The 15,269-nt window shown below is 42.2% G+C and overlaps 1 protein-coding gene across 1 annotated transcript in view; it reads left to right on the top strand.

Annotated features, from left to right (window-relative positions):
• The window catches only part of Prkar2b (protein kinase cAMP-dependent type II regulatory subunit beta), a 73,515-nt gene that overhangs the window by 38,632 nt on the left and 19,614 nt on the right, over positions 1 to 15,269 (top strand). Inside the window, exon 5 of the mRNA XM_023719495.1 lies at positions 3,233 to 3,316. Within this exon, the coding sequence (XP_023575263.1) occupies positions 3,233 to 3,316 (84 nt within the window). The remainder of the gene's footprint in view (positions 1 to 3,232; positions 3,317 to 15,269) is intronic.

The raw sequence follows: 15,269 nt of genomic DNA, 5'->3' as shown, positions 1-15,269 counted from the left end.
AGGAGCAGGAGCAGGAGGAGGAGCAGGAGCAGGAGCAGGAGGAGGAGCAGGAGCAGCAGCAGGAGCAGGAGCAGGAGCAGGAGGAGCAGCAGCAGCAGGAGCAGCAGCAGCAAACACGAGAGGGTGCGGGTGGAAGCAGCAGTGCTGCCGGCGGCTGAGGAAGCCGAGAAGGGAGGACTGCGGATTTACTTCCATGCAGGACTGGAGCCCGCTGAGGTCCAGAGCTGGAGAATGGGGTGTTCCGATTGTTGTGAAAGATGCCTTTCAGCTCTCTTTAGAGAATAGATTGCGCAAACACGAAAAATCTTGCACAGAATTTTGTTGGGTAACAGATACAGTGTTCTTTAAAGAACATTCCTCAGTACACCTTATTTATTAATTAGCTTTCTAATTATTTTTATTGAAGGTAGGTGAGATTTAGAGTAAGAGTTGACAGGCTATTTTGGTAGTTTTTTTTTCCCCCCTGAAAATTTGCTGTTTTCAGGATGAGTATTTCAGGCTCGGGTCCTATGGTCTCCTGCAGCTGCTCACCTCCGCTGCAGTTATTTGAAAGCAGCCACAGATAATGCAGGAATGAAAGAGCACATCCGCATGACACTAAAACTATATATGGACACGGGGATTTGTATTTCATATAATTTACGTGCATCAGGAGATACTGGGTTTTTTTTTTTAAATGTATTTAGTACAGTATCTGTAGGGTCTCACTATGTAGATCAGACTCATGGTGATTCTCCTGTTTTCAGCCTCCCAAATCCTGGGATTACCAGCATGTGCCACCCTGCCCAATTTCAATCCCCTTTTTAGCACTGGGATTACAGGCATGTGCCACCATGCCCAATCTCAATCGCATCTGAGCACGCCCCGGGGGCAGGGTCTGCACTGCACTGGGGGATCGAATCCCATGCCACTACTCTCTGCCTAAGCAGGTGCTTTAGTCCACTGAGCTATCTGGCCTGTTCAGGTTTGTCTGTTTTTTGTTTTGTTTTGTTTTGTTTTGTTTTGTTTTGTTTTTTGTTTTTTTTAAAGTCATTAGAAAAAGTAAAACCATTCTCAGCCTGGAAGCCATGCAAAACCAGGTTTGCATGAGGTGTAGTTCGCTGACCCCTGGTTTGGAACACAGCCTGACCTTCCTGCTGGTGAAGCCTCCTCTGTAGTTTAGGGGCCTGGCACTAGGCAGTTCACATGGGAGGTCTCTTTTCTTACCTGTCAGTTCCTGGGGTTGTGCTAGGACAAAATGAATTCCTGTTTGTAGGGCCTGTAGGACAGCACTTGCCAACTAGGAAGTGCTACGTGAGTGTTTAACAGACAAGATTTAATCTTGAAATCAAAAATAAATTTTAATACTATCTAAATTGACCTCTAGTATAACAGAAAACATATTTTGGATATTACTGAAATGGTGGCTCTAGAAACAGATCCCTTATATAGAATATGCAAAGCTCATTGGGGAAAGACTGGGCTTTAGAGGTAGAAGAGTGGCCTCTGGGCCAAGATCAGAGTGCAGGGTTGGGGATTGGAGACCTTAGGAGTGTGGGGTGACAGAGAGGGGCGGGGTTCTGAGGAACAAGAGAGGGAGCAGGGGAGCAGACGCAGGGCAGCAGTGACCAGTAGCAGTAGAGGTGGGATCCGGAGTCAGAGAGCTTGGAAGGACTGATTGATAAGAACAGAAGCAGCAGGAAAGAGAAAAAGAAGAAGTCAGGCTTCTGTGTAAGGGCTACTGTAGGGAGCGAAGGGAGGAGAAAGCTGGGAAGACCTGTGGCCCACGTGAAGTCAGGGGTCCTCTGTCCAAGGACAAGCACCCATCAGTAGGCAGACACTGGCCCCTGCTTCATTCACAGGTTCTGGATGGATTTTGTGAAGTGAGAGGTACCAGGTGTTTTTTGTTTGTTTGTTTGTTTGATTATATTAGCTTTTCTTTTTCAAAATAGGGAAAAGTGGATTTTGGTTGGTATGATTTAAAGTCTGAATTTTAAAGGTTTCTTTAAAGATTTCAGCAATGGGACAGGGCATTAGTTTCTACTTTTCATATTCACATTCATTCTAAGTCTGTCACCTTAGACTCTAGTTTGGGGAGCCATCAGTTAGATAGTAAACAAAGGTTTAGTTGTCCCTCACCCTTCTAGACACAATGCAGTGACTTCTGTCACTAATACAAGTAGTCTAAAATAATACATGATACGTGAAATAGTGTGCACATACTTGTATAAAAGAACTCCTTAGTTCTTTTCTAGCTCATAATTTCATTAATTTTTAGCTGTCTAATACATTAGTTTAAATTATCCCTTGTGTGTTTTCTGTTTCTGGGAAATTGGACCCAGGGCTTCACACATGCTCAGCAAGTACACTTACTCGTGAATTACATCCCCTGCCACCCTGTAAGTTTTAATATATTTTGGGTATAAACTCACTGATGGCTGATTCTAGCTGGTGACAGAAGAGGCTAGGATCCTCTTCATTAGCTGCGGTAGTCACTTTAAATGAATACTGGAATAAGAGAAGGTGATATATAGGTGTCCAGGAAACCAGCTGCATGCCTGCATTTAGGACTATCTCTTTTTTTCTCTAACTCATTTCATAGTTACAAACTACCAATGTCGGCAACACATTGGGCCTTTTGGGGCTGGGCTTAATAGCTCAGGGATAGAGTGCTTACTTAGCATGTGCAAGGCACTGGAGTCTGCAGAGTCACAGAGTTGGCAGGCCGCTCCTGCAGAGCGCATTCTTCCATCTTCACCCAGATAGAATAAAATAGGGAGGCTGTAGGAATGCAGTGTGCCTGTTTGCTACATTTAAGGATTTACTTGCTTCTGGAGACATTACGAAATTTCAAAGGAATAGAGTTACATTCTGAAAGACTATTAAAATTAGGAGAAATAGCATAAAGATAATGTGTAAATTGTCACTGCCGAGGTTGTCCTCTTATGCTTGTCCCTCCTGGCTGGGAACTTTGGAGTCTCTCAATCATATACCTTTGCAGAATGAACTTGCTAACCTGGGGGAACACTCCTGAAAGACACTCAGATGCTACATGGATGAACACACACCACTCCCTGGATACAACTTAGTTACTTTCTTCTACTGAGTGGTTGGATGGTGACTCGTCATCTAAAGTGAATCTGCGCTTACCAAACTTGAGCACCAATGCTTCCAGCTTTCCTGTTGACTTTTGTTAGATTTTGATTGGTGCTAACAACTTTGTTTTTGTATTTTTTAATTTGTTGTTTTTTAGATTATACATCCAAAAACCGACGATCAAAGAAATAGATTACAAGAAGCTTGCAAAGACATCCTGCTGTTTAAGAACCTGGATCCGGTAAGAGAATTCTTAGGAACATAAATGGTTGTTTTATTGCCAGGGCCCAGAACTGTACAGAGGTTTGAATTCTGTCTTCTTTTCAAGTTGATGTCACCCTGGGATGGTGGCAGAGGCACGTGCAGCGCACTGCTCTGGAAGAGAGGAGCTCTGAGCTTCTGGTCACACAGGGCCAGAGCCAGGAGAGGCCTGGGCTGTGTGGGGAGGTTGCGGTCTTGTCCTTGTGTGCTGCACAGCTCTGAGCAGTGGTCAGAAGAGAACAGTCCTGCTTACTTCACGTGTCCAGTGGGCACTTGCAGGTTGCGTAGGTTCCCCCTCCCAACAGCTAGCACTACAAGTTATATTTGATTTTTCAATACAGATTCAGTGTTTTACTTTAAAAGTAACATTTTACTTGGCTTCCTTAAGGTGGGAGGATATTTTGTTTTCTAAAGATTTTGAAGGATCTGGTCTTGGGGACTTCTAAGATAGCCATTGTCAGTGTAAGTAAAAATGTTCAGATTTAGGCTTGGTCTCAGTGTTCTGCTTCTTTGATAATAGATTTGCATGTTCTTGCAATATAGTCCTTTCAGAAAGAACTTCATGTTTCAATGTAAAAGTGGAGTGGACTTTTGTAAAGTACTCAGACTTTGGGGTGATGGGTCAAACTTCACATCTTCTACTTGCCAACCTGCTGCCCTAGAGAGGAGGGCATTAAATCAAGCCCCACTCCTTTTTCAAGCACAGTCCTCTTAAAAGGGCCCTGTTTGAGGAGATAACCCGTTCTTCCATATTAGGTCGTGCTTACACCCTTTAAAGTCTCTGTTGCTGTATAATATCATTTGTGTTTGTGCCATGTGAACATGGACTCCAAGTTGTGACGTAAGCACCCTGGTTTTTAGGCCTGCACATTTCAAGCTGGTATGTCCATCTCGGAGTCCACGTTTGTCTGACAGAACGGAGCTGAGCTCACCATGTCAAAGGTGCATCAGTCACTTCCTCTGTGCATTTCTGGGGGCTGCGACAGAAAAAAAATGATGTTTTTTCCATCTTTGTCTCACTCTTTAGGTAGCATATGCCAGTCAAATCTTGCTATGTGTACTAAGATCTCAAAAAGAAGACATGGGACTAAAACCAGGATGCTTTGAGTTACTTTTTCATACTTAAGTATATATAATAATGTGATTTTTGGATAGATTTGTTGTTTGTAATTAAGTGATGTCATTGAAATGTTGTGTAACTCAGGCCTTGTTAAAAGTAACAGTGAACCTTGCACAGAGTTACACCTTCCTGGAGACAAGGCAGCTTTCTAGAGTGACACCAATATGCATTGCTCTTCACCCACACTGATTGAGGCCCATCGCAGCAGGTCAGTGCCAAGAAAACAGGGACCTACGTCATTGCCCAGCACCTGTGGGTCAGACGCTGTCTAAGGCCAGCATCAACTGAGTTTTAATTCTTTTGCTCCATACGCACACATCAGCCAGCTCTTCACTCGGTCCTTCATTTGACGCTCAGGAATGGGATTCCATGAAAGCATCTCTCTTTTTGGACTAGGACTTCCCATGGGAGAATTTCAGAGGACACCGAGAACAATGCCTCCCCAGTTTTAATGTGTGTGTATCTGATCAGAGAAGCTTATGACAATGTAGATTTGAACTCAGCCAGCCTGGTGGGAGGCCCAAGAACGTACCTTTTCCCAAAAGCCCAGGTACCATTGGCACCTGCGGGCCCAGTCTGAGTACCCAGGATCACAGCTACTTGTGAAAATGATCCAGCTCAGTATGTCAGTGCTGCCATGTGTTACTTTGTTTGTCTGCTTTTCTGTTCACTGAACCACTGTTTTACTACTCAAGCAGTGACTAAGCGGTGATATTCTTGTTTCTGTGTGCTAAGGATAAAAAGCTTGAATGAAATAGTTGCTAGTTACACTTTCCTGGGATGTCGCCCATTCTATCCTCCAAGTGAAATTGTTTTTCCTTGCTATTTCAGTTTTAACTCTATAAAAGCATTGTGAAATTATGTTTGCATTTAAAACTTAAGTCAACTTTTGCTAGTACAGTCTCAAAAGGTATCTTAATTGAAGTGATCATATAAATGTAAGATCCTTTTAGTCTTTCTTTATTGCTCTTAAAATTTTTTAATATATATTTTATGAACTAGTTTATTAGGGGGCAAACTGTGAATTGTTATTACTGAATGCTTTCTAGAGAAGAAGCAAACATATTTACATAGTAGTTTCCAAAAGATTGCTTTTTAAATTTGAACTCAAACCAGCTTAATTTATTTCTATACTATTTCAAATCTTTTTAGAGATGATGTAGGCCATAAAAAAGTAAACATTTATTTAACTTACCAAATTACTGCCTGGAGTAAGAAATTTAGTCCCAAACATGGCAGAACGAAGGCTTTAAGGTAAGCTCATATTTTAAGTAGGATCCTTGTTTTTTATAACATCATTTTCAGTACCTAAATGCATTTTAGTTAATTTACACTTTCATTGCATATAATCTGCCTGTCGTGTAGCTTATCTCCAATTTCTTGACTACTTACTATGTTTCAAGGCTTGAATAAGGTATTGATGACCACCAAGAAGGTGAGACCTAGTTCTTGTCCCTCCTGACCTATAATTTGATGAGGGTTACAAACACATATATTTGAGCTTAGGATGGTGGCGCATACCTGTAATCGCAGTACACAGGAAGCTGAAGGCGCGCGGGGGGGGGGGGGGATCACCATGAGTTTGAAGCCAGCCTGAGAAGAGACCCTTTAAAACAATCAGAAAACAAAACAAAATGCATGTATTCATACAAAGCATGCTGATGATAGATACTGTCATGTGGCCAGGAGGTATTTTGTCTCTTAGGCTACCCTTAGAATTCACCAAGCCAGTGAGACCACTGAGCTGCCTCAGAAAACAAAGAGGAAACTGCAAGTGGACAAAAGACATAGACTGTTACCCCTGGAGCTTCCAACAGATACCATCTAGTGATGGCAGCTAAGACATGGGTGTCCTGTCTTTGGAGGACCTTTCTTGAATGTCAAGTTGTGGTGTGAGACACATCCAATAAGCACAGTGGAAAGAGTTTTGAACAGAGGCTCACAGTCACATCTCCTAAGTTCCCTTTGGTGGTGGTGTAGAGCATGAAGTGGAAGGGACATTGGTATAGGCACATGGGCAAGAAGGAAGTATGGAGCCAACAGGGACGCTAGGCCATCATCTAGGGAGAAGAATGGGCCTGAGTTAGGCAGAAGAGAAAAAGCTAGCCAGAAAGTGATGTGTAGAATTGATGGCTTAGTACTCGGTGGGTCCTCTAAGTGGGACCTCAAGGAAAATGCCTCGGAGGACTGTGGGTGTCTAGTGAGAAGGTCTAGGAAGGTAGCGACTGTGGGGAAGGAAAACCGGAAGGAAAGGAAATAGCACAGTAATTATTGAGAGGAATAAGTGTGGCTTTGTGTCTCCCATCTCATTTGGATTTCCTGAAGTCATTATTTGCTTTGAAAACCTTGTACTTAGGTAGACCTTAGAATATTTTTTCCCTGTAAGACTACTGTATATTCATGTCTTAAACTATAGCATTTACAGTTATTAAAATCTTTGAAGATATTCTTTTCATGAATATTTTAATGCTTGAATCAGTAGGCCATTTTCTTTCTGAAATATTTCTAATTTGAGGCTAACAAATAATTTTCCTATGCTATATGATAGGCGCTTTCATTTATATGGAGTAATTGTTACTCCTGAAGTGAGTCAAAGCTCTTTACTAAGCTCGGTCTTGAATTTGCTCCTGTAGAGGATCTGATGTGGGTTTCCTCCACTGGTTGTCAGTCATGTTGATAAGCCCTTGCATATTAAGTATTTCCTAGGTTCTTTTCATTCTGTGCATAATTATGAGGAAATTACATTTTGGTTGACTAGAAGGACACCTGTCACAGAGAAATTTTAAAAGATATTTTTTCTATATTTTATCAAGAATTTTACTTTTCAAATATCCATGTATGAATTCTTCAGCTTTAGAATTTGGAAACTGTATTATTTGATTAAAATGCAGGTAATCTTTTTTTCCCATCATTTCACATTTAGAATTAGAACAAATAAATAAAGCTGATGTTCCTCCTGCCTGCCCCAAAGACTCAAAATATAAATAACAAGTGAAGCAGAGTATTAGTAAGCCATTTAATCAACCTTCAGAATTCTGATAGGTGACCATATGTTGCCTGAGTGGATGAAGTCATTTGGGTAGAAGAGTCCCCATGGGGCCAATTAGCACCGCATCAAGAGTCTGTCTCCTGCCACACGGGCTTCCTCCTTAGCCTGGCTGCTGGCCCACAGGCAGGTGCCAGAGCTCACACAGAGACCTAGGGAAGGGATGCAAATCACTTCCTGCAGACCTGGTTCTGGCTCTTTCATAGGTTTTCTTAGCCCACACGAAGGTGCAAAATTGTATTTTCTGTCCAGTTTGTTTTCAAGTTATGACACTGTAATCAACAGACACAAAAACTCTAAATGAACAAGAGGTAGGGAAAAGAAAGCTCCCCTCCACTTGTCTCCCAGGAACACATGTTCTCAGTACTAGTCACGTTCTTTCAGCACTATAATGGGTACTTTTCCAGGGTTATGTAAGCAGATACAAATAAATTCTTTTTTTTTTGAAGGTCATCATCATTTTTATTTTTTTCCCATAATTTTATTGAGAAACAACTAGCAATGAGAGTTTCAAATCAAATTGGTAGGACAGTTTCAATATTTAACATATTGCATACTCTCTTCCTAGTGGTTATTTGCTGTACAAGATGCAGACATGATATCCTACTTATAAGCACTATTAGAACAAATCCCTCTATTAAGAGAATGTTTATCCTAACCATTTTGAATACACAAATACAAAATGGATATTCATCTGCAGCCCCTTTTTTGTTTAGTTCCATCATTTGAATATTATAGGTGTGTTAACTCAGGAAAATATTCTAAAAGAGTCCAGTAGTCCATAATAATATTGGGTCTTCTGCTTGACTGGCAATGTCAGAAATTGTTGACCTGAGTCTCCTACAGCTCAACATAACACCATGGCTTTACTTCTTATACTTCGTTTTTATACTTTTCTGCTGGATGGTTAAGACCAAGGTAAAGCAGGACCTGTGCACCAAGAGTTGTAGCTTTTGGATCTGATAAGGTCAGTGAAATCCCCTCAGGATTTGTCCTGAGCTCCTGTACCTCAGATTGTAGAACCTTTGTCAGTGTCAGCCATGTGGATGAGTCACGGCCATTGCTTGGCCAAATAGTCTTTAAAAGAAAAATGGTGGCAGCAAAATCTTTAGTGTCCTGTCCTATTATTTTTTAACTTAACAACATGCCAGATTCCAGAGAGCTATGTGGACATAGGTTCCTTGCTGGAATATCTCTCTGCCTATAGAGAGGCCCTATTCTCTTTTAAAATTATTTTTATTAGTATTATTCATAAAAGTTTAAAGTGGTAACCTTTATGTATGGTAGAGCTCAGCTATGCCTTCTGTTGTCATCCACATTGTTAAAATTGGATGCATAACAGGGCGCTCCACATGACCAAACAATAATGAACAAGAACAAAATTTGCAAGGCTCGCATTTCACAAATTAAAAGCTTACTGTAAAGCTACAGTGGTAAAGAGTGTGGTGGTAGCATCAAGGTACACGCGTGGAGCACTAGCGTAAAATTGAGAGGCTAGACATAAGCTGATGGATCTCTGAGCGAATGCTTTTCAGCACGCGTGTGAAGCCTGTGCACGGAGGAAAGAAAAGCCTGTGTAACACATGGTGCTGGGACCTGGATAGCCGCACGAAAGGGCCCAGTTGGACTCCTGTGTATTGTACATAGTGAAATTAACCAAGAATGGATCAAAGGCCTAACATTGCAGCTGAAACTATGAAACTCTTAAAAGAGTAGTAAGTGTTCATGACCTTGAATTCTTTTTTTTTTTTTTTTTAATTTTTTTTTTTATTTTAACATTTATTGTGTGTGTGTGTGTGTGTGTGTGTGTGTGTGTGGCCAGCTCAGCCCACCAGGGGGCGCGGCTGGCTGGCATGTGGTGCTGGAGGATTGAACCGCGGTCCCTGTGCTTTGCCAAGCTTGTTCCAAGTAGGTGCTTTAGACCACTGAGCCATCTCTCCAGCCCCAAAGAACTGAGCTAGGGCTGGGCCCCCCTTGAATTCTTAAAGACCAAAAAACACAAAGAGACAAATGAGTATTTTTAGATATCGTAGCACACAACTAAAAACACTGATGATGGCCTCCAGAATGGAAGACAGTGTTTGTAAGTCATACATCTGATAAGGCTCTAAAGCCCCAAATATGTAAATAACACAACTCAGTATCACAAACACAAAATCCAGTTTTTAAATGGGCAGAGTACATTCTCTAGCAAAGATACTCAGGTGGCCACAAACAAATGAATTCTCAACCTGGTTAGTTGCAAGGAAAGTGCAGGTCAACACTGCCATGAAACGCAGCACTTCATCCCCACTAGGATGGATAACTGTCATTATTACAAAGGAAAATAAGGGCTGGAGATAGACGAGGTACAAAAGGTCACGTATTTTATAATTGTGCTATATTGAAAGATCCACGATAGGTGTATCTGTAGAGAAAGAAAACATGAGTGGGCTAAAGCCAGGGGATCATCATGAGTTCAAGGCCAGCCTGAGCTACATACATAACAAGCCCGTCTCAAAAAAACAAAACAAAGAACAACAAAAGAAAGCCTATTGGTGGTTTCTAGGGGGAAGAGTACATAAAAATGGCAAGTGACTGCTTAACAAGTTTCCTTTGGAGTAATAAAACTGTTTTGGAAATACAGTGCATTCACGGGTGCTGCATTGTTCACTTTTTAAGTTATGAATTGTGTAATCTGTATTTTACTGCCGTTAAAAAAAGTGTAGTTCCCGTTCATCCCTCCTTTTCGGCTTTATCCTGGAACTTCTAGCTAATACAGTAAGCTAAGAAAAGGAAATAAAGAGCATACTGAGTCACAAGGAAGAACTGCAACTGTCTTTGGTCACCAATGATGTGATTATGTAAACAACAAACTTCTAAGAGTTAAAAAAAAAAAAATCTCCCCGAGCTAAAAAAGTGATTACAGCAAGGTTGTAGGGTACAATAATAACACATAAAAGCCAGTCACTTTTCAGTATAACAACAGGAGCAAGTAGCATTAGAATTAGAATTAGAATTAGAAACATGATACTCTTTACATTAGCATCCCAGAAGCGAAATACTTAGGTATGCATCTAACAACAATATGTACAAGAGCTCTGTGAGGAAAATGACCAACCTCGAAGGACTAAATGAAATGGAGAGATGTTCCATAGATGTTCTTAGCAGTTCGATCGTAGCTTCACCACTATCACAATAAATACTCCAGTTTGTAGATACTGACAAACTGTTTCTGTAGTTCGTATCCAGAATAGATAAATCTGGAGAAGCCAAAGACAGAATAGGAAAAAAAAAAAAAAAAAAAAAAAAAAAAAGAGAGAGAAAAAAAAGAAAAGAGAGAGAATAGGCACTACAACCTCAAGGGACAAACATCAGAATGGGTAGTATAAAGTAATGGTAATCCAAACAACGTGATGTTGGCAAAAGATGCATCCACCGACCATTGGAGCAGACCCGAGAGCCCAGAAACCACTTGACCTCAACAAACTGAGCTTTACAAGGGCCAGAAATAAAACAGTGCGGCAGGGACGATCTATGCAACAAGTGGTGTTGGAACAACTGGACCTCTCCTGAAAAAACGAAAATGAATCGCAACACTGACCTCACACCCCTCAAAAAAATAGCTCAAACTGAACCACAAGCATGAGTGTATGAAACTCTTTCAAAGTAAGGCAGGGGAAAAGCTAGATGAGCTAGGAATGGTGGTGACTTATTTAAATTTGCCACAAGGGCACAACATGTAAAAGAATTGATAAGTGAGCTTCATTAAAATTAAAAATCTCTGTGCTGCCAAAGGCAGTGTGAATAGGATAAAAAACTACAGCATTTAATAAAACATTTGTAAGATGCATCTGTTACCCAGAATACACAAAGAGCTCTTAATATTTAACAGGAATCAACCTGATTTTAAAGTGGACCACAGTCCTTAACAGACCCCTCATCAGATAAGATATACAAATGACAAGAGAGCATATGAAAAGATGAGCTACTTCATGTGGCATCAGGAAGATGTAAACCAGGCCCCGCCACCACACACCTGTCAGAAGGGCTAGAGCCAAAACATGGACAATACCAAATCTTGAGAAGCTGTGGAGCAACAGACACTCTCCCCCATTGCTGGTGGGAATGCAAAATGGTACAGCCTCTTCAGAAAGTTTGGCAGTTTCTTACTGAACTGTCCTTGTACCCACATGTTCCAGCAGTCATACAGCTTGGCTTTTACCCAAAGGGGTTGAAAACTTGGTGCAAAAACCTGCATACAGACGTCTGTAGCAGCTCCATTTGTAATTGACAAAACTCGAAAGTGGTTAAGATATCCTTCAAGAGATGGATGGATGAACAGTGGAACATCTCCTCTGCACTGAGATAGAGCTGTCAAGTCAGAAAAAGACATAGAGGAGCCCTGTATGCCTGTTACTAGGTGAAAGAGGCCAATCTGAAAGACCTACATAATGTTTCCAGTTGTATGACATTCTAGAAAGGGCAGACTGTGGGGAGACAATGGAAAGCTCAGTGGTCACTAGGACGTACAGAGGAAGAAGAAATAGGCATGGGATGGGGGATTGTTAGGGCAGTTGTTCTCTGTGATGCTGTAATAGTGGATATGTGTTCTTCATTAGTCCATTCTGAGAATGCGCAACACCGAGATTGAAGCTAATAAATGCTAGGTCAGTGTGGGTTCATCAGGGTTTAACAGATGTACCGCTTGGGTGGGGGAGGTTGATATGGGGGTGCTGGCGCTTGTCCAGGAGCAGGGAGCCCTCAGGAATCTGTACATTTCTCTCTGTTCTGCTATGAATCTAAAGCTGCTCCACAGTGGTTTTTTTTTTTTTTTTTGTTTGTTTGTTTGTTTGTTTGTTTTTGAGACAGAGTCTTGCTATGCAGTTTGGGCCAGCTTTGTGCTCACTTTTGTAGCCCCCAGGTCTGTCTCAAACTCATACACTCCTCCTGTCTCAGCCTCCTGGGTGCTGGGATTATAGGTGTGCGCCACCACGCCCAGTTCTTCTACAGTTTTTTAATGAAATTTACATGTGCAGTCTCTCTGAGCACATTTATTTCCATTAATCTTGATATTTAATGGAGAAAATGTACTTTGCAGATAAAATTAAAGTGAGCTATTTAGACTCAGTCCCGGAAGCATCTGTGCACACCTCTGGGTGCTGGCAGCACAGCTCAAACAACTGAGCCCTTTTTTCAGCATTTTGATGGAAAACCTAAACCTGAACATGTCCATGGTGAAAGCACCTCCTGTGTCTGCAGAGGAGCGCTGTCCCTACCAGATGCACTCATGGTCAGGCATGTCTTACCTGGTACTAACATCCCCACACAGCTTCTCCCCAGCTGTTCTGGTGCCAGACCCCACTGATGAAGTGGCCTCATCAGTGTGACAGAGGTGGCTGATGTCTTCACAGGAGGCCCTTCTTTTCTTACCCAGATGGCCCCTTTCCTTGCTCCCCCCACCCCGCGCACCCCAGCGGGTTTACCAATATCCCAGATACACCTCTCTGAGAGTCCCGCCACCACCAGGAACTCCTCAAAAAGGGGGAAGTCTGAAAATTCCCTCATGCTTTGTAGAGCTGCAGAGCAACTGGGCATGGATCTACCCAGATGTATTATCCCAGTTTTTTTTGTTTGTTTTGTTCTATTTTCTGTATTTAGGACAGGGTCCACAGGGTCTCACAAGTAGCTTACACTCCTAGTGATCCTCCTGTTTTCAGCCACCCCAGCACTGGGATTACAGGCACATGCCACCATGCCCAGTCTCAGTTGCTGTCTCAGTGCGCCCCCGGCATGTCAGGCTGGATCGAACCCTGGCCACTGTGTCTGCCTAAGCAGGCGCTTTAGTCCACTTTGTATTTTCCCAGTTTTTATTCCAGTCTTTTGCTGTTAATGGTGATGCGGAGAAAAATGCTGGCGTATGTCATTTCAGAAGTATCTACAAAATAATGTTATAGGAAGAGAATAGTGAGGTGGGAGAGCATATGCATTTGCAATTTTATTAAATGTTGTCAGTTTGCTTTGTGTATAGTTTTCTTCATTTTCCCCTGTCATCATAATTTGTGTGAGAATGCCTCTTACACATGCCATCTTTAAGATGGTGTTATCCTAACATTCGATCTTTTTAAAATCTGACATGTGATCAACAGTGGTACCTCATCTCAGTTTGCACAGGGTTTCACTGTGTAGCTCAGGCTGGCCTTGAACTCAGGATTCCCCCAGGCTGGCCTCCAACTCACAGGCATCCCCTGCCTTGACCTCTCAGTGCTGGGGTCACAGGCAGTGTCGCCACGCCCAGTTTCTCCCTTCATTCCTAATTGTGTTTCTCTTCATTTTGGGAAAAGTGAAGAATTTTTTGTCTTTAAGTTGCTCTCCCCGCTACACCAAACTTTGGAGATCTTTAAACTTTGGTGTTCAAAGAATGTATCATGGCATGTTTGTGTGGGATGTTTTGGTCTTCAGTTGTCCTGGGCAAATATTTTAGTGTGTCCTTCCACCTGCAAACCTGTGTCTTTTGAAAAATTTGTTCCATTTTTCTTCATTTCCTTTCTTTTGTTTTCTGTTATTTTCTCTGGAGCATTTATCTTTTTTCATTTCTTCATTGACTTCTTCTGCAGCTTTGATTTAGTTTGTATTGTTACCCTTTTATTTACTTTTTTAAAACTTAATGGTGGTTCCATGAAATTGCAACAATAAGAGCAAACCCTATCACACCCTGCGGGGGGCCGGGGGGGGGGGTTCTGGGAGTGCCCAGCCGGTGGGGACATGGCAGCAGGGACGCGGGATAGCAATGTGGAGGCGCTCTGCCCAGTGTGTCTGCTCAAAAAGTCCATTTTCAAGGGAAAAGTTTTGGCAATCATGTTTTAAATACTTTCACTCTTTTAAAACATTCCTTTCCCCTGTCAGTGTAGTGTCATCAATTTATATCTCTAGGTACACAAAGTAGAGCCTTGAAAATGCTCTCTGCTATTCCTGACACCGCAGTCTCATGAGCTGTTGTTTTGCTTATCTCATCTTAGTCTTGTAGGTGGCCAGAGAGACAGTAGAAAGCTGAGAAGGAGCTCTAAGTAGTGAGGCAGGTCGAGCAGCGTGACCTGAATTATGCAGGGTGATGCTGGGTCCCAGCCCCTGAACCTCTTGGTTCTAGGGCAGCAGGACTCCTGGTGTGTGTCTGAGCTCTCTCCGGTTTGTTTTATTCCTTCCTGATCTCTCCTCTCTGAAGAGGCAGGCAAACACATAGCTGCTGGCTGGTTCATAGCCTATAGAGAAATTTTGAAGAAAGGTATCAGCTGATCCCAGCAGATATTTAAACCATCCCACCTGTTTGCAGCCTAGTAGTTTGCTTCTTCCCTGATCCAACCAAGTATAGTTCAGGCTTTAGCTTCCTAGTGGTCCACTAAGCCATGCTGTGTGGCGCATCGGGCCTGGACTGCTTCCTGGGCCTTGCTAGCCCACGCTGCTCTGAGGCCTTCCTCCTTGAGCTGCCCCTTCCTTCTGCCCTACCACTTCACACTTCCTGCAGCATTTTAATGCAATCTCAGGAAAAAAAAAAAAAAAATCACATGTGGCCTGTTTGTTACTGGTGTGAAGTATCTTGTTTCTTCAGACGTTGTTTTCTGCTTGTATCTTCCTGTCCCCTTTGGTTCTATTATTAACCCCTTGATTTGATTATAATAATTGATTTTGGCAAGGACAGTTAGTGTTACACCTCCTTTATACCCACAGAGGGTGACTTGACCAAGACCTTAGAACTTAAAAGTAGTAAAACATGTAATCCTCCAGAACAGT

This window comes from Octodon degus, unplaced genomic scaffold, assembly GCF_000260255.1.
Source record: "Octodon degus isolate 3935 unplaced genomic scaffold, OctDeg1.0 scaffold00068, whole genome shotgun sequence".
Taxonomy (NCBI): domain Eukaryota; kingdom Metazoa; phylum Chordata; class Mammalia; order Rodentia; family Octodontidae; genus Octodon; species Octodon degus.
This window is presented reverse-complemented; position numbering and strand designations above follow the sequence as displayed.